Genomic DNA, 24643 nt, shown 5'->3' with positions numbered 1-24643 from the left:
TTCATGATCAGCCATTGCTTCCATTATTACATAGCATGGTACTCTAATTTAGCTTGAATAGGTGGGGGCGTAAATTTTGTATGCACTCTTAAGGTTTGAGCCGAAACAACAGGTGTCTTCCCTAGTTGATCTATAAAGCTATATCGGCTGTTTTCTGGCGATCTGCCAGCTATATTGTTAATACGGAGAACGAGATGTCGAGTGTTTTGAGTAAGAATCAAAGGCGCATTTTGAATCTGTTGTGTCTCCCTCTCTTTTCATGATCAGCCATTGCTTCCATCATTACATAGCATGGTACTCTAGTTTAGCTTGAATAGATGGGGGCGTAAATTTTGTATGCACTCTTAAGGTTTGAGCCGAAACAACAGGTGTCTTCCCTAGTTTAATGATGAATTTATGGTAGAGCTGTTTCAATAATTTTATGACTTTTGATTGATTACGTTTCTCCCCCTTGTTTCAGAAGTATGGTTAACCCATTTGAATTGTATCGAACATCTCTAACCCTTCTCGGCAAACCTCTGCTAACTTGCCGATTTTGTCAAATGCCTGTTACTCGAAAGCTAACAACGCAAGGTCATCATGATAAAGATGCCAACGATTTGCAAGAAAACTCTCAAAATGTAGACACTAAAAGATTGGATATAGCGATTATTGGTCATCCAAATGCTGGAAAGTCGACTCTAGTTAACAACTTGTGTGGCAAAAATATTATGCCGGTATCATCTAAAGTGCACACAACTCGAGCTGTCATGCATGGATATGTCACTGAAGGTAATGAGAAAATTTGCAGATCACTGGATCTTTTCCGTTTGTGTCCCCCAACCTAGTGGGTTCATATTATTTGCAACCCCCCCCCCCCGGAAAAGGTAGTTCGTAATAAAAAGATAAGTTCGTTTTTTTCTGATCGAAGTGACAATTTGTGTTCCTGATCTTTTAACGTGATTTTCCTGTCTAATATTTTCATTCCCGCTTTTTCTCGTGATACATCGCTGAAACTCATCTTCATTGAACCACTACTAATGGCGGACCTTTGGTTACCTTAGAAAATGTCATATAAACCCTCTGCAAAACTGAGGGACGCACTGCAAAGTTGAGCAAAGCCCTTATTTGCGACAAATTTGTCATCAAATTTCGGATTTTTCTCATTTTCAACGCTACGAAGACACCTTTTGTGTGGTCATATCACTGATCCGTTTTCTGAAAGGAGGTCCAGTGGATCAACCTCTTTTAAGATTTTTAAAAAGCTTAAACTTTTTCAACGCCATAATTATTTTGATCGATGCCTAGACTAGTCAAAGAAAGAAAGAAAGGAAAGAATTTATTTCTTTGATCAAGTACCAAATAAGTAACAGCAAGTACAAAAAATAAATGTAAATATTGACTCGTACAAACATGAGCCAAGTGGACAGGAAACTGGGTATTTAAACCCACACGCCCTGCCCTTAGAGACTCTGTAAACCAGGCATTAGGACTATTTCAACAAAGAAGTTGTTCCTATGATAACAAAAACATAGAAAAATGAAGAACTGGAAAAAACTTAAAACATATTTTGCTACATTCGTCAAAAATTAACAGCAGCCTAATTAAAGCTCAAAGCTCGTTAAAACTTCTGGAGGCCTCCAAAATAAATTAGGTCTTCAAATTTTTCTAAGTTTTTCAGAAGCAATTTTAGCGGGAAACTCGGAAACTAGAAGGAATTGAGAGCTCCAATTTTTCCACAAAACTCCCATTCTCAAAAGAGATGTTTGATAGCATTTATCCAAGACGTCGTTTTAAGATTTTCTAGAAAAATTTTTCAAAGATGTATTTCACTATATCATCCTTATTAACGAAATGGACTTAAAAAAACAAAAACCTATAAAATATTTTTGCTAAAGTTGTCAAAATTTTATTAGCAGCCTAATTAATTCTGCTGGAGGCATGAAATAGGCCTCCAAAATTTTTCGGTTTAAAAAAATTTTTCTAATTTTTTCTTAAGCAATTTTAGCAGGAAAAATTCAAAAATTTTGAAAAATTGCGATAACTCGGAAAATAGGAGAAATTGAGAGTTCAATTTTTTCACAAAAACCCATTCCCAAAGTAGATGTCTGATAGCATTTATCCATGGGGTCGTTTTTTTAGAATTTCCTAGAAAAATTATTCAAAGATGTATTTCACTAAATCACCGTTATTAACCAAAAATGTATCCTTAAATTTATGATAAAAACTTTTTATATCTTCTTCATTTGATCCAATAATGTTGTAGGAAAGAACATCGGCTTTACTCAATGATGCATTAAAGAGCTTCGAAGCTCTGAAGTTAACTGATCGTTTTTCAATCATTCGCCTACAAGACGGTTCCATTAGCAATGTTTTTGATGCACTTCGCGTAGGTCTCAATGGCGAAAACGAGAACAAAGAATTAAGGTAGCTTTCACGATGTAATCCACTCATTTACTTCATAACTACCTTCAATAACTTGTATATATGAAGCTGGTAGATGTTGAGTAAATTATTTTTAACAATGCTGTCATTAGTACTGTCGGATTTTCTGAAATAAATAAGTTTAAGTATTTTCTTTTGTAAATTGTAAATGGGCAACAGATTGCTATAGCTGCTGCACCCATAGACTAGTATGCCATATTGGATAATAGAATTTATGCTCGTTTTATAATCAATAAGCTTGTTACGCGGGGCATAATGCCTAAGTCATGAAATAATACCACATTGTTTAGAGAGTCTCGATTTCAGCACCGATAAATGAGAGATAAAGGAAAACTTGAAGTCAATTAAAATGCCGAGATATTTACATACGGTATCAATGGAAATGTACTTGTTATCAATATCAAACCTATTTTCGCTTGACTTCAAATTCATTTGAATGGTCTTTTTATTCAAACAAAGTTTATTAGCATCTAGCCAGTGTTTAACATTATCAATTTCTCTTTGCACTTCCCCGCAGGATTTATCAAGAAACGTAAGATTTGTTTCATCTGCAAAAAGGAGGACTTGAGCATGTTTACAATGAATTGGTAGGCCATTTATGTAGATAAGAAAAAGCAGGGAGCCTAGTATAGACCCTTTTGGTACTCCTTGTTGTACTTTCAACCATTGCGAGTAAATGCAATTGATTTCCACTCTTTGCATTTGGCTTCAGAGATAAGATTTCAACCAACACAAAACATTACCTCTTATTCCTTATCTTTCTATTTTGTGTAAAATTGTGTGTTCAAGTGTATCAAACGCCTTCCGTAGATTAAAAAAAAAGCAGTTTATGTTCTTAACATTCCAGTTTTCCCTTATTTTCTCCATTAAGTCAACTAAAGCATCGATGGTACTAAGCTTGTTTCGCAAGCCGAATTGACAGGGTGAGAGGAGCCCGAATTGCTCAAAATTTGTATAAACTTGTATACATAGCACGTTCAAAAATTTTACTCCATACATTTAAAAGTTAAATAGGGCAGTAGTTATTTTCTTTTAACTTACTGCCTTCTTTGTGTAGGGGAAGTATTTTTGCATTCTTGAGCAATTTGGGGAAGAAGCCATGAGTGAAGAAACAATTAATAATGTATGTCATTAAGGGAACCGTAACAGGGTCTGATAATTTAATTACTATATTACCTAAGCCATCATCGCCAGATGATGCTTTGTGAGCCAAGCTATCAATGAGCTCCTCAACTTCAAACGTTGAGACCGTGTATAAAGACAAAGACTTGTCATTGTCTGGAATGGGAATAGGAAGCACGTTATTGATCGACTGACGAATATTATTAGGAACAGTGACAAAATATTGATTGAACTTTTCTGCCACGTCATCGAGAGAGGGTGACTGGTTCGCTTCATAACAAGAGGAAAGAATAGGAATCTTTTTTGAGTGCGAACTTCTGCCACTGATTCCTTAAGTAAAGGATAAGTTTGTCTTGAATAACCAATGCAAGACTTAAAATTATCTGCATAGTAAGAGTTTTTTTTGTTTTTTGTATGGGTTTTCGAAATTTTTACGCTTAATGTTGAAATTCGCCAGATAATCGGGATTATTGTGGTTACTTTTCCATTTCCTCTGAGCTTTGTTACGCTTGTTTTTAAGATTTTTCAAGGAATTTGTCAACCATTTAGGTTTGTTATTTGATTTGATTTCCTTTTTTTTGCATTGGGGCAAACCTGTCAAAGACCTTAATAAAGCGCGAGTGAAAGATTTCAAAAGCAATGCTTGGATCACGACTACTTATTTTTCAACTTCCCTGAGACTCAGGTGTTCTTGGAGTTCATGCACGAAGAGCTGTCTCCGACATGCATGACATGCATGAATTTTTGTTTTTCGAAATTTACACTGCGTCAGTCTGATCGAGGTCGTTGACCGACCAACTAGCTAGAATAGAATAATGATCTGCAATCTTTTGATGGAACAGCACATTTGATTTAAATGAAGGAATATTTTGATAGATGAAATGATCAAAGCAGGTTGATGAATGATCAGTCTCTCTAGTTGGACGATCTGAACTATCGAACAGACTGAAGCAGTTTGCATTTATAATATCAACGTAGTTACTGCTAATCAAATTCTGAGATTTTGTATCGATGTTAAAGTAACCGCTTATTATAAATTGCAATGTGGCAGAAGTATTACCTTGCAGATATTCATCAAGTAACGCAATGAACTGGTTTTTGTTAGTTCTAGGTTTACTGTAAATCACCAAGGTTTTAAAAGTGTACGATTGGCAGTTGATTTCAACACATATTGCCTTTTCGAATTGTAATTTGAAAGGTTTTGTTTATCGTCGCACTCTCATGGACTTGAATCATCACCCCTCCGCCATACTTGTTACTATTTTTCACTTCAATGTTCGGGTATCCAGGCAAACGAAAATTAGAAGTATTATCATCATCTAAGTGTGTCTCCGTAAGGCATATGACTTTGGGAAGTAATTCAAGTCCATATATAAAAGATTCCAATTCCAGCAGTTTGTTCCTGATTGAGCGGATGTGTAAATACAAAACAGATATTATCTGGATGAGTTGAGATGTAGAGGGTTTATCACGGGACGGTAGGGGTTAATGGAGCGGTTCAAGAGACTTGTGAGTTATTGTTTGGGGGAAAACACCAGTGAAACGGGCAAGAACGCCAGAGAGGGGGTAGTTAAGCACTGAGCCACCTTCATACAACCCGAAAATTTTGATTCATGGACTTGAATTTATGGAGGGGTGATGATTCATGGACTTGAATCATCACCCCTCCGCCATACTTGTTACGATTTTTCACATCAATGTTCGAGTATCCAGGCAAACGAAAATTAGAAGTATCATCATCATCTAAGTGTGTCTCCGTAAGGCATATGACTTTGGGAAGTAATTCAAGTCCATATATAAAAGATTCCAATTCCAGCAGTTTGTTCCTGATTGAGCGGATGTGTAAATACAAAACAGATATTATCTGGATGAGTTGAGATGTAGAGGGTTTATCACGGGACGGTAGGGGTTAATGGAGGGGTTCAAGAGACTTGTGAGTTATTGTTTGGGGGAAAACACCAGTGAAACGGGCAAGAACGCCAGAGAGGGGGTAGTTAAGCACTGAGCCACCTTCATACAACCCGAAAATTTTGATTCATGGACTTGAATTTATGGAGGGGTGATGATTCATGGACTTGAATCATCACCCCTCCGCCATACTTGTTACGATTTTTCACATCAATGTTCGAGTATCCAGGCAAACGAAAATTAGAAGTATCATCATCATCTAAGTGTGTCTCCGTAAGGCATATGATTTTGGGAACTAATTCAAGTCCATATATAAAAGATTCCAATTCCAGCAGTTTGTTCCTGATTGAGCGGATGTGTAAATACAAAACAGATATTATCTGGATGAGTTGAGATGTAGAGGGTTTATCACGGGACGGTAGGGGTTAATGGAGGGGTTCAAGAGACTTGTGAGTTATTGTTTGGGGGAAAACACCAGTGAAACGGGCAAGAACGCCAGAGAGGGGGTAGTTAAGCACTGAGCCACCTTCATACAACCCGAAAATTTTGATTCATGGACTTGAATTTATGGAGGGGTGATGATTCATGGACTTGAATCATCACCCCTCCGCCATACTTGTTACGATTTTTCACATCAATGTTCGAGTATCCAGGCAAACGAAAATTAGAAGTATCATCATCATCTAAGTGTGTCTCCGTAAGGCATATGATTTTGGGAACTAATTCAAGTCCATATATAAAAGATTCCAATTCCAGCAGTTTGTTCCTGATTGAGCGGATGTTTAAATGCAAAACAGGTATTATCTGAATGAGTTGAGATGTAGAGGGTTTATCACGGGACGGTGGGGGTTTATGGAGGGGTTCAAGAGACTTGTGATTTATTGTTTGGGGGAAAAACACCAGTGAAACAGGCAAGAACGTCAGAGAGGGGGTAGTTAAGCACTGAGCCACCTTCATACAGCCCGAAAATTTTGTAAACGCGAAATAGTGTCGTTGTTCCACATGTAGTGCAGTACGCCTTCACGCACCCAGGCACTTTTTATGCGGTTGTCAGTTTTCATAATGTTCAAGAATTTCAATTTGGGTCTGGTGATGTCCTCAACCACACTTATATAATTCATATCGTCCACCTCTTTCTTCTTCAGAAGGTCCAGTTTTGCCGACCTTCTATTGAACTTATTAATGATAGGATTGCGTTTTACTGGCAGGTGGTGAGCAATTGAAATCTCTGAGGCCTCAAAAACTCGATCAATGACTTCCAGTACTTTGTCAATGGTCTCATTGTACTCTTCGCGTGTTTTGCCCTCGTCCATTTTGAGATTGAAAATTTTTACATTATCTCGCCTGTTGTACGACACTCGTGCACATAACTTTCCGACAGTGTTTTCAAGTGGCATCTATTCTCGAGGTTGACCATTTCTGTTTTGACCTGTTGTTTAAAATTCGCCAGGGAATCTTGAACAGCACGTGCGATTGATGCTTCAAGTTGCTGTTGCACTTTGGCCATGATGTCGGGAATGGCATTTCTAATGGCATTTTGAATTATAGCTTCTAGGTTGGCGTCGGGGTTTTCGGTTAGAGGACTCAATTCTGTACAGCCTCGATAGGGCCCTTTTGCAACCGGAGTTTTTCCCAGATAGCTCAAAGGGGAGGGATAGTTTGATACGCTTGGCTGTGGCTGTTTTCGTGTCCATTTTTCATCATCATTGCCAGTTTGAAACTTTTAAATAAGTTTATCACAACAATTAGGCTAGTCAAGGCCTTTCTTGAGTCGTATCTTTGCAGTTTGTGACCCCCCCCCCCCCTCACCACAGTACGTTATGCGCCCCCCAGTTAGAGCACGCACCATTACATAGTAAATCATTATGTAAAAATATGGCACGTTCTTCGGGGGGGGGGGGGGGGCACCCACTAAGCGCGGGGGGGGGGGGGGCACAAACGGAAAAGAGCCCGTAAGTCAAATGAAACACATGTCGGTGATAGAAGCCTCATTTTGCCAATCCTCTTACCCCATCACCATTTTTTTCCACCAATTTGTTTAGTGGTCAATTTTCCTCAAATATCTCACACCCAAATGGCGGGAGATACTTTTTTTTTATCTTTAGAGCTATTTCAAACATATGCACCCCAGCAAAACTCGTTTGACAAAAACATTAATGTGCATGAGACTTTTTATGACCATGGTGTTAACTTTGTCAGCTAGTGTTTTTGTCTTTTTAATGTTAGTATTCTGGTAACATGTTTTCACTGCAATATAGAAGCTACCAAACTCTGATCAGGTGAAATGTTGATTGTTTAGTGTAGATGACACACAACTGATATTCTGGGACACTCCTGGCCTTGTGACCAGCAAACAAGCCAGACGTCACAAATTGCCAAAATCAATCTACGACGACCCTCGCAACGCCTTCTTACAATGTGACGTCATTGCTCTAATGGTGGACTGCGTCGACCACAAGCATACTAACAAGATCCCAAAAGTTGTGAAAGAAGAGTTGGCGAGCTTATTTTCAACGCCTTCAATGCTGCCTGACAAAGAAGTTGTGTTATTGCTCAATAAAATTGACCTTTTCAAAGGTGAGTGCAGCGTCAACTTTTTAATATCAGTAATTGTTTTCTATTATTATAGCTGCGAAGCTGTAAGCTGAGCGTAGCTATATTGCGGTGCTCTTGGTTTTTACGACTCGAAGAGGAGTATTGGTTTTATCTCGGTCTTTTTACGACTCGAAGAGGAGTATTGGTTTTCTTAAGGTTTTTTTTTTTTTACCGGAAGTACTATTCGTTCAGACGCCTTTTTGACCTAAAACCGAAAGTGAGTAAAATTGCCGTGTGAACTAACTTTTTCTAAGCGAGAGAAGTTTTTTGATCATGCGCTGCGTTTAGTGAATGACTTTTCGACTTTGAAAAGTATTTTTGACAGAATGGCACATCTAGATAACCGTTTTTAGCCGTTTTTTCGTCTAAGTGGCCCAATTTTTTTGCTTGTAGTTTGGTTTTTTGTACAAAAAGTTTTTATTCGTTGCTATATTGAAATGTAAGCCTCGGAAATTGATACCACAGTGTTTTGTAGAGGCTGAAAATGCGTTTCAAGTTCAAAATTGACACAAATTTCTTAGTTAATTTTGGGCTTTTTTCAATCAATTTCTTCATTTTTGGTTCTTTCAGCCGTCTTTTTTGTCAAAAATCAGTTAATATGGCAGCTTCCTATTGATAATTCATATACTTAAAGCCCATTTCTACGTCGATGTAATTTTGTTTTATAAAATTGTACATTTTCCAATACGATTTTGGTAGTTTTTTTTCAATTTTTCTCAGTTTTTTGTTTGTAATTTGGTTTTAATTACTAAAAATAGTCTTTTTGTGCAACGTGAGAGACCTTAGTTTCGTTTCAATAGAAATTCAGTAGTTTTATAGTGTTAAATTTTTGAAAACGTTCAAAATTTTTTTCATAAATGCAGTCTTAAAAACTTTTTGATCATTTTTTTTGCAAAATATTTCAATGTTTCGTGTGTTTGAATTCTGCTTTTTCTTTTATTTTTCTCCTCAAGAGGAAGGATTTTCTTTTTGGGACGACTCGTTGTCTTTTATATGTCTCGAATGCTGAACAATTAAATTCAATAGTATTTGCAATTCAGCAAGATTTTTTCATAAGTGCAATATTGAAAAATTTTGACAATTTTACTGCAGTACTATTTTATTGTTTTCATTCCTTGAACTGTGTTTCCACATTTTAATCTATACAGGAGGATAGTCACATAATTTTATGTTAAATAAGAATGTGTGAATGTTTTTCTTCGTATTATTCTTAATTTGTTTTTATTAATTTGTTTTTTAACTTTCAATATCCAGAACAGTTTTATTTTTTGTGTTTGTTTCTGTCCTTATTTTCCACAATCTAGCATGAATCGGTCAATCGAGACCTATGGTTCTAATGAGGTCTGTTTTCATCAGTTTTTTAAAAATAAGGATTGATGCCTTTTTCTTAGATTTTTTTTGTTTGCAAATCATTTTATTTGGCATAATGCGGCACTGAATTTGCTTAAAATGGTGTTTAATAGTTTTGGCATGTATTTAGTTTCTACGAATAGTATTGGGGTCTTAGTTTTTTTGAATTTTTTTGTTCTAGTATATATCCTGTTTCTTTTGTCTCTTTGGCGATTAATTTGTAATTTTTTTTACCTACTTTGCTGATTGTCAAGTCTTTTTTGCGATTTTTGGCCCATTATTGTTTTATTGAATTTATTATCAATTGAATGAAAGCCTCATGACTGTATCTGTTTTTTTGCAAAGGATTCAAGTTTCTTTTGCTACAAAGTTGTCTTCCTATGCAATTTGACAAAAATTGAGAAATTCTGCGCAAATTTTTGTATACTTTTTTTTCAAAAACAGAGATGTTTGTGAGCTCATTAAGGCTTGACGGAAAGTTTTTGGTTGTATAAATAGCTATCATAGCATGAAACCACGGTTTTCGTTCGTATGTCTACTTGAACTACATGAAAATTATTTTGAAATTTCCTAATTTTTTTGTGTATTTATTTTGCCGAAATTTGCTTTTGCTGGTCTTAAGGTTGTTGTTTTTTCTGCACGTATGCTTTCTGCATGGAGAGACATTATTTATCTGAAAAACCGGTTTTCTGGGTGTATGATATCAAGTCGTTTCCGGAATTCTTCCGGCTATGTTTTTTTTTACAGGAAGTAGATTTGTTCACGCGGCATTTTGACCTAAAAGCGAAAGTGAGAAAAGCTGTCTTGGTGAACAGATTTTCGCTAAGCGAGAGAGGTTTTTTTATCATGCGTTGCGTTTAGTGAATGACTTTTTGACTTTCAAAAGTAGTTTTTGACTGAATGGCACATATTGATAACCGTTTTTAGCCGTTTTTTCGTCTAAGTATCCAATTTTTTTGATTTATTTGGTTTCGTGTAGAAATAATTTTTATTCGATACTATATTGAAATGTCAACCTCGGAAATTGATGCCACAGTGTTTTGCAGAGCCTGAAAATGCGTTTCAAGTTGGAAATTGGCACATATTTTTTGACTTTTTAGTTAATTTTTGGCTTTTCTTTTAATTTCTTCATTTTTGGATCTTTTAACCGTCTTTTGTCAAAAATCAGTTAATATGGCAACTTTTCTGTGATAATTTATATACGCAACGCCTCTTTCTACTTCGATGTAATTTTTTTAAAACAATTGTACATATGATAATCCGATTTTGGTAGTTTTTTTCAGATTTTCGTCATTTTTTTGTTCGGATTTTGGTTGTAATCGCTAGAAAGTCTTTTTGTGCAACATGAGGGACTTTAATTTCGTTTCAATAAATATTCAACCTTTTTTTGGCGTTAAGTTTTTGAAAAACAGTTCAAACTTTTTCATAAATTCAGTCGTAAATGTTTTTTGACCATTTTTTTTTTTGCAAAATGTTTCAATGTTTCGTATTTATGATTTCTGCTTTTTCTTATTTTTTTTGATCTTTTCGGGAGGATAGATCTTTCTATCGGATGACTAGTTATCTTTATGTCTTGAATGCTGAACAATCAAATGTATTCGTTTTTTTTTATTTTTTTAGATTGATTTTTAACTTTCAAAAATTAATGTGTTTTAGTTACGCTGTTCCTTAGATTTTGGCCATATTCCGCACATTCTAGTGAGTATCATTCTAGCTTTGTCCTGGCACCTACATTTATTTTCGGTGTCTTGATTTTTTCAGTTGTTAAAAATGAATGATTTCAGCTTTTTCTTAGATTTTCGTCATTTAATTTGTTTGCATTTGATTTCATTCAGCATAAGGCAGTACTGCGAGTTTGCTAGCAAGCTTTTCCGAAAATTTCCACTTATTACTTTTTACTGCAACATTTTTCCGGCCTTGGTGTTAACTCGAACGATTTTTTGGCTTTATATATTCTGCTGCTTATGTCTTTTCTGATCAATTTATGATCAATTTAATTTTTTAATTAGTATGAAAATATGTTGTCTAGCTTATATACAAGAAGTAAAAAATGTATGTTGTTTTTTGTCTTAATTGCAGTGATTAGAATTGTAATTATAAGTGTTTTTTGGTTCTTAAAGTTGAGCTTTCTTTTTGAAAAGATTTAACTTAGTTTCTAAGATTATTATCTGCCGTTTGCTTTAGCGAATAGAATCATGAATTATTAAAGGGCAATTGTTAACCTTGTCAGCTTTTTCAGCTGATCAGTTTTGTGACCATCTTAACTATTTCGGATTTTTTAAGGTTACCAAACGATTTCAATAATATTGAAATTTTCTGCATTTTGTTTCTCTTAGTGACAGTGGTTTAAGTTTAAATTTTTGAAAGCACATTTAGAGCAGACCTGAGAGGTAATGAGTTAATTGTTTAATACAAAGTGTAGTGGCTCCCGCTTCAATTACGGTTTTGTTAGTGAAAGTTTGACGCTTCGAGTCGCTTCCGGAATTCTTCCTGCTATGTTTTTTTTTACAGGAAGTAGATTTGTTCACGCGGCATTTTGACCTAAAAGCGAAAGTGAGAAAAGCTGTCTTGGTGAACAAATTTTCGCTAAGCGAGAGAAGTTCTAAGCGAGAGAAGTTCTAGCGAGAGAAGGAGGATAGATTTTTGTATCGGATGACTAGTTATCTTTTCTAGGTATCGAATGTTGAGCAGTGAACTGTATTTGTTTTTCTTGAATTTTGTTTTTTTTGACTTTCTAGCTTTGTCCTGGCACCTATTTTTATTTTTGGTATATTGATTTTTTCAGCTTCCATTTTTCATGAAAGCAGTATTAAAAGTTTTTTGACCTTTTTCTGTAAAATATTTAATGTTTCGTATGTTTGATATCTGGTTTTTCTTATTTTTTTTGTTCACTTCAGGAGGATAGATCTTTATTTTGGACGACTAGTTATCTTTTCTATGTCTCTAATGCTGAACAATGAAATGTATTCGTTTTTCTTGAATTTTGTTTTTTTTTTGACTTTCAAAAATCAAGAATGTGTTTTTATTACGGTGTTCCTCATATTGTGTCCATGTTCTTATCATTCTAGTTAGTATCATTTTAATTTTGTCCTGGCAGCTTTTTATGGCACATTTATTTTTGGTTGTTTCAGTTGTTAGAAAATTGAATGATTTCAGCATTTTCTTAGATTTTCGTCATTTCTTTGTTTGCAATTGATTTCATTCAAAACAAGGCATTACTGAGAGTTTGCTAGCCAGTTTTTTTCCAAAATCTCTACTTAATACTATCTACTGCAATTTCCTTCCGGCCTTGGTGTTAATTTAAACGATTTTTTGCCTTTGAACATTTTCCGCTGCTTGTCTTTTCTATGATTATTTTAATTTTTGAATTAGTTTTAAATCATGTTGTCTAGCATATGCAGAACAAGGGAGAAGTATGTGCCGTTTTTTGTTTTAATTGCAGTGATTAGAACTGTAATTATAGTGGTTTTCTGATTCTTAAATTTGAGTATTCTTTTTTTAAAAAAAAGATTTAACTTAGTTTCTAAGATTGTTATCTGCCGTTTGCTTTTCTAATCTTTTTGAGATCAGAATCATGAATTATGTGAGGGCAATTGATAGCCCTTTCAGCTGTTTTAGGCCATCAGTATTTTGACCTGCTTATCTATTTCGGATTTTTTAACGTTATCAAACATTTTCAACAACATAAAATTTTGCTGCATTTTTTTCTTGGTGACAGTGGTTTAAGTTTCACCAATTTTTAGATCAGACCAGGGGAGGTTATGAGTTAGTGGTTGAATTCAAATGGTAATTGCTTCAGCTGCAATTAGGGTTTTGTTTGTGAGGTTTTGCGGCTTCGAGTCGCTTCCGGAATTCTTCCGGCTATGTTTTTTTTACAGGAATTAGATTTGTTCACGCGGCATTTTGACCTAAAAGCGAAAGTGAGAAAAGCTGTCTTGGTGAACAGATTTTTGCTGAGCGAGAGAAGTTCTTTGATCATGCGCTGCGTTTAGTTAGTAGTTAGTAGTTTTTGACTGAATGGCACATATAGATAACCGTTTTTAGCCGTTTTTTCCGTCTAAGTGGCCCAATTTTTTTGCTTTTAATTTGGTTTTTTCTAGAAATAAATTTCATTCGATACTATATTGAAACGTCAACCTCGGAAATTGACGCCACAGTGTTTTGCAGAGCCTGAAAATGCGTTTCAAGTTGAAAATTGGCACATATTTCTTGATTTTTAGTTAATTTTTGGCTTTTTTCTATTAATTTCTTCAATTTGGATCTTTTAACCGTCTTTTTGTCGAAAATCAGTTAATATGGCAACTTCTCTGTGATAATTCATATACTCAACGCCTCTTTCTACCTCGAGGTAATTTTGTTTTATAAAACTTTACATATGCTAATCCGATTTCGGAAGTTTTTCTCCGATTTTCGTCAGTTTTTCTGTTTGTATTTTGGATGTAATTGCTAGAGATATTCTTTTTGTGCAACATGAGGGACCTTAATTTCGTTTCAAAAAAAATTCAATCATTTTTTGGCGTTGAGTTTTTGAAAAACAGTTAAAACTTTTTCATAAATGCAGTCTTAAAAGTTTTTGACAATTTTTTTTGCAGAATGTTTCAATGTTGCGTATTTATGAATTCTGATTTTTCCTATTTTTTTGTTCTCTTCAGGAAAATAGACCTTTGTATCGGATGACTTGTTGTCTTTTCTATGTCTTGAATGCTGAACAATGAAATGTATTCGTTTTTCTTGAATTTTTTAAATTGAATTTTAATTTTCAAAAATCATGTCTTTTTGTTACGGTGTTCCTTACATTGTGCCTACTAGCATATGTACAACAAGGAACAAATGTGTGCTGTTTTTTGTCTTTATTGCAGTGATTAGAAGTGTAATTATAGGTGTTTTCTGATTCTTAAATTTGTGCTTTCTTTTTTGAAAAGATTTAACTTAGTTTCTAAGATTATTATCTGCCGTTTGCTTTCGCGATATTTTTCAGATTAGAATCATGAATCAGTTGAGGGCAATTGATAACCTTGTCAGGTTTTTCAGACTCAGTTTTTTGACCAGTTTATTTATTTCGGATTGTTTAACGTTACCAAACGTTTTTAATCATATAAAATTTTGCTGCATTTTGTTTCTCTTGGTGACAGTGGTTTAAGTTTCACCAATTTTTAGAGCAGACCTGGAGAGGTAGTGAGTTAATGGTTTAATACAAAAGGTAGTGGTCTCCGCTGCAATCACGGTTTTGTTAGTGAAGTTCTGACGCTTCGAGTCGCTTCCGGAATTCTTCCGGCTATGTTTTTTGTTTCGTCGTCTGACGCTCTTTTTTCGTTTTACATTTGTTCACACAGCAAAAGCTGAAAAAGTCAAATTTTCTGAATGACTTCTTCCTCTCACTAACGGCATTTGCGCGCGTGACGTCATTTCTCACTCGCTTTAGCGAAAGTTTTAAGGTTATTTGCGTGATTAGATTTTGATCATACTTGACTTACCTCACTCAATAAAATGACTTTTGCACTTTAAAACTTAAGTTTAATTTGAATTTGTTTAAGGTCAAAGGAACTCATATGTGCAGTAAAGGTCCCTAGTATGTGGCTTCTGTGGAATGAATTTGAACAAGCTTTATTAATTTATCGCTGAATGTTTTTTAGCCTAGTTTTTTGAGCGGCGTCAATTTTTTTTTCAATTTAGACCTGTATCTGTTTCTATCTCTATAATATGGCACGCAGGTCTATTCTTTCGCAGCTATTCCGGCAATCTGCCGGCTATGTTTTATGCATATAAATAGTATGGCAGTTGCCATTAAACAGCAACAATTGTGAATTGGACGAAATTGAAGTTTTCTTGGTCTGTTTTCAGGATCACCCAAAAAACTCAGAAGTGTCGTTCAAGTTTTGACAGAGGGCGTTATTGGAGGAAAGTCAATTGAACGCAGATTAACTCAAATCAATCCGGGGAAAGGTTTACTTTCTAGTGATTTTTCATCACATCTCACCGACAAATTTAAAAGGCAAATGAATATTCCGCAAGATTCGGCTGCTGAGTCAAATGAAGATTTGGTAGCAAGTGATGGAGTAGCCGCTGAATACATCTCAACCTCACCAGAGGATAGTCTGGTTTCTAAACCTTCTCTTGTTGACGTCTTAGACCGAGACGACGACGAATATTTCGCACAGTTAGCTTTGTTGAAGAAACGTCGAGGCTTTAATGGGTTTTCGGCAGTGTTCCAGCTATCCGCTTTGGAAGGATACGGAATTGCGGATCTCAAATCGTACTTTTTCCAGAGGGCAAAACCTAGTCGCTTTGAAGTAAGTCCATGTTAAAAAGTTGAGAGCATTTAAATGTAATTTATATTGGGAAACTTCATAATGCAAGACAACGTTTTTACATAAACGCATTTATACAAATTTTTCACTTTGTGTTTTTTTTTGCGGAGAATAACGACAAAGTTTATACCGTGCTTAGTGCCCTCGAAAATGCTATTAGTTCACTCTCAATCAAGAGATATAGAGCTGGTCTGTTTTCATTAAGGTGAAGGATGGGGTGTATACGAATGCTAGTCTGGAGAAAGTGGTGAAGAATGCAATCATTTCACGCGTGTTTGAGAACCTCCCTCACCACCTGCCCTACAAAGTTAACATTGAGCTGCAAAATATATTTGAGACGGAAAACCAGCTGGTTGTTGTGGCTGTCCTTGTTGTGAGTAATTGCCGTAACGTGCAAGCCATCTTCAGTCTTTAAAAAAAACGACAGTTATGACTTGCGATGCTATACAATATTTAATTGTCGAAATAGTTCAGGATTAGGTCAATAAATATGGCGGAGTTTGGACTTTTCCGTTTAGTCCAACCCCCCCCCCCCCCCCCCCCAGCTGAGTGGATCCACGCTATTAGCACCCACGGATGTGCTATTTTATGAAATAATGATTAACTGTGGAAGAGTGCGTTAAATAACTTTGGGGGGGTAACGTAAAATATCCAAATACTGTGCACGTTAGGAATGTTTATGCAAATTAAGTTGGCATCCTCTGCGTGTGCTTTTAGACGCCCTATCAGATGGGACTAGTTCTGGGTCAGAATGCCAATACTCTCAGAAAGATTGTGGCCGAGAGTAAAGAGCTAATTGAACACATTGTGGAAGTGCCTGTCAAATTGTCACTCACTGCAGAGGAGCGATTTTACGTCAGTCGCAGAAACTGAAATTACAATACATTTTGAAAAGAATACATATTCTTAAACATTCATTGTTTACTGTCACAAAGCTTGTCGCAAAGCTAATAGAAGCTTCCAACGCTGAATGCACCGTCAGGGATTTCAATTTCGGTTTCCTAATAATAGTTTTCTGAAAAAAGTGATAAATGGCGTTGAGTTTTTGAAATACAGTGAAAATATTTTCACTTAAAATTTTTTAAAGATATTTTCAATTTTTTTAAGATCTGGTCACACATTTTCATGATTTTTGAAGCCAAATTGGAGTTCTCGCTAGTAGTTTTTTGTTCACATGCGGCAATTTCACTTTGAATTTTACTGTTTTTTCGATTTTTTTTGGATCGTATTTTTTTCTAGATGGTTTTCCTAGTCCATTCATAGTTCCTTCTAGGCCCAGTTTTTTGTCTGAACCAAATTTTCATTTTTCGCTAGTGGTTTTTTCAAATGCGGCATTTTGACATGGTTTTCCCAATTCACTCATAGTCAGTTCTAGGTCCAGTTTTTTCAGTCCAAAAATTTCTGAAATTTCATTGAATTGTGCGTCAGGACTTGTCCTGCTATGTTTTTTGTTTCGTCGTCTGACACTCTTTTTCGTTTTACATTTTTTTCTAGAACATTCTGTCGCTTCACGTTTTGAGTCACTTTCACGCTTGATTTCTTGCCTTTTGTGTGACCTAAATTGCTCGCATTCAGAATTTTTGTCTGTTGCTAAAACAGAGTTGTTTGTAATATAAGAGAGAATAAGGGACATCTAGCCTAGTGGTTAATGCAGCCGGTTTGTACGCCGAACCTCTGCTTCGGTAAACGTTTTTGCACCCAAAATTGTTCTCAAATGTGCATCCCCATTGAATAAAAGGGCAGCAAAAACTTTTCCACATCTGATTCTATCTGTATTTTACGGCAAGCGAATCTATTCTTTCGCTGCTATTCCGGCAATCTGGTTTTAAGTTTCAAAATTAAGAGTTTTTTCAAAGAATGTGTTTTTATTCTCCATTTTCTAGCATGTGTCATTCTAGCATTCTATTATTTTAGTTTTTCTATTTTTATTTGCTATGACTTTATCAGTTGTTTAAAAAATTGAATGATTTCAGCCTGTTTTCTAGCTTTTTCAAATTTATTTGTTAGCAATTTGTCATTTTGTTTCTTGCAGATCTTTATTTCTTTATTTCTCAGTTTTTGCTGAAATGCCATTTAATAGTTTTGACCGACTATTTATTTCTACAAAAATCTTGAGGCCTCAGTTTTGCTATTAAACGATTTTTTGTTTTGTATTCTTCCCTTTCTTTTGTCTTTTTCTTTAAATTTTTTATTGCAAAAGTTATAACTTGTTTTTAGGTAAGATATGTCCAACTAGTGAATCTATATATTGATTCAACGTCGACAGAGCCATTGAACACCACCTTTAAGCGCCTATGTTTGCATGTTTTAGCGACATGAAAACGTGGCGTTCTGCAAGAAAAATTTTGTTTGCTGTTGGATTTGAACCTCGTAGTGGTGGTTATTAATGAGATGTTATAAAATTGATGTTAACCACTAGACTAAGTAGGAGGGTGGGAGCTCTATATAAATTACGTTAGTGCTAGCTACCTATTTCGTCTCAGGTGCTTTCCATTCTGTGCTCGCTACGTAATTACGGCGACTGCAAAGTAAGCCGATAGGCAAGCAAGCCGACAGAAAAGCAAGCCGAAAGTTATGTAATAGTTATGTAATCTACTGCGCGTAGTATTATAGTGCATAATGTATTCCAATGCACCAAAGAAACAAATGCGTCAATTTTAAGACATCTAGTGGTTACGGGCCTCAGCAGACCGGTGTCCATGGCCATGCCTCTCATCCGCTGTGGGATGTAATCCGGAAATAGCGGGCCGGTTATCGCGGCGAAGCGCGCCCACCGGCCCGCCAGGGGCAACTTAAAATACGGGTATCCGAAAATTTTTCGGCTTACTTGACCTCATTTTCGAATTTCGGCTTGCTTAACTATCGGCTTGCTTGACCGCCACCCGTGTTTACACTACTCTGTACTGGTTTTCTTCTCTACGCTAGATGCGTGTTTATTCTCTTCGGTGCTAGCTGCGTGTTTATTGGCGGCCGCCGAATTGGCCGACAGGGCGTTTAGCCGACAAACAAAAATGAGAAATTTAGCCGACAAATAATACTGCGATCTGATTGGTCGAAAAATACCGCAAATTAAGATGCTATTTAGAAATAGCAAACAATGTGAATGAACTTATAAGCAATAAAATATAAATGCGTTCAATTAAATTGGTTAATTCTTGACTCAATTATTGCGTAATCGGAATGGAATTTGAGTTTATAGACGCAAAAACTCGGGGGAAAAACCTGAAAATTGACAACTTTTTATTAAAAAAAAATAAATCAAGGGAGAATTTTATTGACTTCAAGTGTTGCAATAAGGACTGCAAATCAACATTATCAATGAATGGGACCGAGACCCAAATTTTAAATAATCCGACACCCCACAATCACCCCCCGCCGACTGAACAAATTGAATCAGAAAATTTTCGAAAAAGAGTTCTGAATAGTATTGAAAACAACCCTACCCGTCCTCTGAAACAAACATATGACAATCAAGTACAAATTTCCAACACAGAAGAGTTTATACCACCGAGATACGACCAAATTCGAAGGAGTATGGGTGTGACAAGAAAAAATTCTACCATAAATTCCAAAAAATTTTGATGAAATTTTTTTACCAGAAGAATGGACAAAACAGAAGGCAGCCAAAGATTTTTGTTACTTCAGGAATCGGGTATTTTACTTTTTGTTACCGATCAAGGACTCGAATTTGGGCTGCGGCAAGGAACTTCAAACTTGCATCCCAAATTTTTGGACAGTTATCAAAAAACTATTAAGAGAAGAAAGTTATTCGCGACTAGAGATTCGCAGACACGGTAGGGGGGAGCCTCCACCCTCTCAAAGAGGTCAACAAATTCAATTAATTGAGCAAATTCTCAGACTTAAGGACTCATACTTGAACGCAAGTATTGGCGTTGAAAACTACTGGAACTCAATTGCTGAAATATATGGTAATTTTTAATCCATACTCAATTGAATTTTTGACGAATCAGAACGCTTGTCGGCTAAATTGCTCATTTTTGGCTTGTCGGCTAAACGCCCTGTCGGCCAATTTTCCTAGCACCGTGTTTATTATTCTTTTCTGTAATAGCCGACAGTGCGTGGGTTTAGCAGACTGTAAGCTGTTATCAAGTGAGTGCCTTCATCTTGTCATTTGATGAGGAGGTGGTGGAATGGGGGAGGGGGCCTTTAAGTTTGTTTTCGAACCCCCCATCCACTTCCAAAGTCGTTCAGTCAATAAGGGAAATAAACTTTATATTTTCTTCTTTAATGCATCTCTCCTCAGTATATAAGTGGGTGCGTGGATGGATGGATGGATGGGTGTTTGTTTGATTTACCAAGTGATGCAATAATGTGAACCCCTCTAGTCAGTCAATCATCTTAATTACGTCTCTCTTTGGTATTTATTTAACGTTTTACAGGCGTGAATGTGTAGCTTCTGTATGGTTGTTTAACCTTCGCCATTGCTAGACGATCGTTGCTGCTTTAAAGTTTTGTTTTTATATCTTTGTTTGCACACGGACTGAACAAAAACGTCGGGGTTTTTGAAATCAACCGATCGGCGCGTGTTTCAAATTTACTACACCGGTTTAATTTCGCTGCATCAGAGTAACCGTTTGTTGTGTGATCTATTTTTAATCAAGGTTTGTGCGAAATCATTCACTAGCTGTGCTGAATAAAATGCTTTCTTCAACTTTTGCACTTGTTTTTCTGCAAATTAATTTTAAAAAATCTTTTGAGAGCGTTGAAGAAGATGTCGAGCTTGCTATTAAGCACGTCAAGCGCGCAGTTGGAAACGAAATAGGCGCGCCAGAATTCTCAGCGCTGCGAACAAATTCAGCGAGGCTTTTTCAAGTCGTAGTTCAATTCTTCCGCGCTTTTTTATTGGGTTAAATATCGACCATTTAATCCCAATTTACATGACTTGGTATCTGACAGCAGAGACGAACTTTACTTTTTTTCAAGATTGAAACGAAAGAAGTGCAGCGAGAAGGAGTCGCTGAATTCTGCAATATCAGATGGAGCGGCTCCACTAACCAAACGGCGACGGGAAAAGAAAGAAAACGGAACTGGTGGAAGCATTAAAAAGGGATGCCAATCCATTGATGTTGAAGTTGAGGTTCACGTTTGTGCTGGTAGTTTGCGTTCGGGTCGTTATAACGAGGGTTTGCCCACTGACGGAAAGAAAGCGGGTGCCAACAGTGAGACATTAAAGACATCCCATACGAGTGTTGTTAACCCTGCTACGGAGCAAAAGAAGAATGCAGAAATTTGCTCCACTGGCGCAGACATTGAGATCTGTCCAGGATGTGGTTGTCAATACATTTGAAGCTGGAGAAAAAGATGATGGTGTGGAAAGGGAATTTTTTTGACTGATTGAGCATCTTAAATTATTATGGAGTCATGTGCTTTGTTGATCTTGTGAAACTAGATCTTTGAGTTCTCTATTTGTTATCTCTAGGTTTTGAAGTTAAGCTGAAGTTTTTCTGAAAAAAGTAATTGGATTTCTTTTGGTTTTGATATCCTTTGAACTGAAGTTCTGTCCAAATTGTTTTTCTTGTCGCCCGTTTCTAAGCAGCCATTACTGTTTCATATGGGTAAAAAAGAATTTCATTCAATGGCCAACAAATTATTAAACTTGGTTATGTTTGGGCATTGGAAATGGGGTTTTTAGTGTGCGCATTAACTTTTTCTTGGGAGCTTCAAAAGATAATTTCATAATTTAACATCAGATTGTATTTTCTTAACTGTTTTTTTATTGGATTGGTTCATTAATGCTTTTGATCACCCAATTTTCATTCTTTAGATTTTAATAGTACACACGACTTGATAAGTCTTTCTAAACTGGATTTGCAATGTCAGCAGATTTTTACTCATGAGTTCTCGGAAAGGCTAATGTTGACATTTGCCCAAAGGAAAACTTTTGAGTTAGGCTTACTTTTCGATGAATTCTTAATCAGTCTTCATCGATGAATGCTTCATTCTTCTGCAGAGCTTGTTTTTGTCATTTGGCCATTGTTATCCAAAAAAAGGACAATAGCCAACAATGTTTCATGTTAAAGCCAACAGATAGGTTCGTTAGCGTGACCTCTTTGTTTCAGTGAGTTTGATGTGCTAAACTCTATTTCCGTATTGCTAAATCTGAGACATGTGTGATAACATGTTTTAAAAATTTGAGGAGCTCCTGAAACATGTTGATTTGTCTCTTGATTACAATGATTAAAAATGAGAAAAAAACATTCCTGCTCCGTTGATGATATCTCAATACATTGATCAAATTGAACAGCCGTAAAGCAGCTTGTTATATCTAATTTGTCTCAATTTTCGTGACTCCAAAAATTCTTGTTTAAGTAACCTTTAGTTTAATTCAGTTTTAGTAAAATCAGTTTCAGTAGTAAAATTCAGTTTTATTTTTGAAGAGTTTTATCTGCCTTATGGTTTCACATCGTTTTGGCGCGCAGAGTTGATTGTGGAGCTCTTATTTCTTGAGACTGGTATTGTTTTTTTTACAAATTTTTAGCACTGTCAGTGTTTGACCATCCTAAGAATTTTGGCTGGTTTTCAACGCTGCCAATTATTTCATGAAACTTTGCAGTATCGCGATTTCAGTGCGTTTTTTGAGGCGAAATTCTATGTATTTTAATTCTATGTGGATGTTTTTTTTACCGAATTATGTGATTGTTTTTCTTAACTTGTTCCAATGACGCCACTGCTCAAATCTTTCTCATTATGACAGCCATGTGAACTTTTGAATTTTTTAAATCAAATCTGTTGGAGTAAAATGTTCAAGTCAACAGGCATTCGTTTTGGCTGCCAGTATGGTTCTTTGTTAAGTTCTGAGGCTTCGAGCTGGTTCCGAAATTGTTCAGGCTATGTTCTTGTTTCGTCGTTTTGATCCGCAAAGGTGAAAAAGTAAATTTTTCTGAATGAATTCTTCCTATCACTAACGGCGTTTACGCGCGTGACAATTTTTCTCACTCTCTTTAGCCAACGTTTATAGGTCATTTGCATGATAAGATTTTGACCATACATGGCTAACCGCACTCAATAAAATTGCGTTTGCTTAAATTTAAAGTAAAGTAGTTTAAGGTCAAACAACTCGTATTTGCTATAAAGGTACCTAATAAAAGTTTCTGTGGAATGAATTATAACAATATTTTTTAAGTTGTAGCTGAATGTTTCGCACATAGCTTTTTGAGTTTCGCGGCAATCTACTGGCAATGTATTTACCTCCCTCAAAAGATTTTTTAAGGTTTCAGGTTATTCTAAATACTTTCAAAGTCAATAATTTTTTTCACGCATCATAGTTGAACTGACGGAGAATTTGCATAAATTGTTTTTGTCAGTAAAGAATTGTTAACAGTTTATTTCTGTAGTTTCGTATGAAAAACCAGTTTCTATAAAAGAAAATTGTGTCTCGTTGCTCAAAGCTTTTGAAAAAATTTTGAATCAATGCGTTCTTTCTCCCAAACTCTTCCTAAATTGATTTTTTTCTGTCCCAAGTCTTGAATCAATCTCCCTGCTCAGTTCTTATGTTCAAGACCCTGCGCTCTGAGGAAATTCACAAATTCAATCGGCATTTTTCCTCGAAAATAGTTCTTGAACATTGCTCCGTAGTTTTTGTCAAGAACAGCACTTTAAGGTTCTGTTTGGTATCATTTGTGTGTGACAGTTAACTCAGGCGTCTTAATCGGAAAATATTGGTGGCGAGAAATGAAAAATAATTGTTATAAGTAAAAGCTTGTTAATTTTGTTCAAATTGAAACAATGCTTCGGCAATGAAAGGTTTCCTATATTTTTGTGGTAGAATGAAATCAGTAAGCAATGCTGGTTTTGAATTGAAAAGTTATTTTGATATTTGTAGGCTACACTACCCGGGTAATTTGTGGACCTGACGGTGAGTTCTACGGAGTAAATTAAAATTTAGCAATTTCGCACGAAGCTTTTAAATTTTGCTTCCTACAATTTGGTTTTGACTATTGGTTTGATTAGCAACAACGATTGGTGGTTAAAATGATAGTAAAAATTAAGATTAGTAATTGATTTTTAACAATGACCATGCCCACCAACCACTTTCTATCCGTTAACGTTGTGCTAGATGATTAATTGCTCTCAAACGAAGTTAGTAGCAATTATTTGAGTCCTTTTGGGCTTTTTGCGATTTTTCGCATGACCTACTTTTTGTCTGACCCATGTGACTTCGTCCTCAAAAACGGGATAAATGGATAGCGCTCAGTGGGCATTGAGTTCTCTTACAGCCCTAAGCCCTTATTGTGCTCTAAGAATGCGATTCGCCAAAAGTGTTTGGAGGAGATAATTTCATGGCGTGAAGTGGGTGTCTTAATCTTAATAGTTCGACCCCCTCAGTCACCCCCATTCTGCATCTGTCGATTTTAACCCCCGCTCATATAGCCTTCGTAACCCTGCCCCCCATTGCGTGACCCCCCCCCCCCCCCCCCCCAATGCTTGCCACCTCTCTCATATACATTCCGGTCGCTTCCCTAATGCTAGCATCCCTAAGCCCTAGCCTCTTTTCTCTCGTGCCAATTTTCCGACTGTCTACTACATGTTTGAGAGTTAATAAAACAGTTTTTCAGTTTACTTTAATTACAAGCTTTAATATGAAGCTTAGCTTGATTTACGTTTTCATTGTCAACTGGAATATATAATTGTTTTTTCTGGGTTTTGTCTTTTCGTTACCTAATGAAAATAGCTCTTCTCGGGAATTTGTTTTTGTCTAGATACTGGGCGTGGGTTTTGTCTGAGATCAATGTTCGTTTGCGAGTGAAATTTTTAATTATTCTCGAATGAGAAGCAATTATTGCAAACTTGTGTGTCTTTTTGTTTTTATGCAAATTTTTTGCTTAACTGTTTTGCGCTTTTCTTCTAGAATAATCTTTGACTTCTCAAATGACTTTTTCAGGCATTTCTTTTTTAATAACCGCACAGCGATAGCT

General features: G+C 36.0%; 2 protein-coding genes across 2 annotated transcripts in view; both read left to right on the top strand.

Moving 5' to 3' along the window:
- The window catches only part of LOC142342603 (something about silencing protein 10-like), a 144676-nt gene that overhangs the window by 117229 nt on the left and 2804 nt on the right, over positions 1-24643 (top strand). The gene's annotated exons all lie outside the window — the stretch shown is intronic.
- On the top strand, positions 408-16624 carry LOC142351541 (GTPase Era, mitochondrial-like). The gene is made up of 5 exons (XM_075403621.1): positions 408-771; positions 7759-8031; positions 15241-15689; positions 15913-16080; positions 16425-16624. Exons 1-5 carry the CDS (start codon positions 465-467, stop codon positions 16578-16580), a joined length of 1353 nt encoding a protein of 450 aa, XP_075259736.1. The 5' UTR covers positions 408-464; the 3' UTR covers positions 16581-16624.

This window comes from Convolutriloba macropyga, chromosome 1 (assembly GCF_964194025.1).
Source record: "Convolutriloba macropyga chromosome 1, txConMacr16.3, whole genome shotgun sequence".
In the NCBI taxonomy this organism is placed as follows: Eukaryota; Metazoa; Xenacoelomorpha; order Acoela; family Convolutidae; genus Convolutriloba; species Convolutriloba macropyga.
The sequence above is the reverse complement of the archived record's forward strand: the minus strand, read 5'-3'. Positions and strand labels throughout refer to the sequence as shown.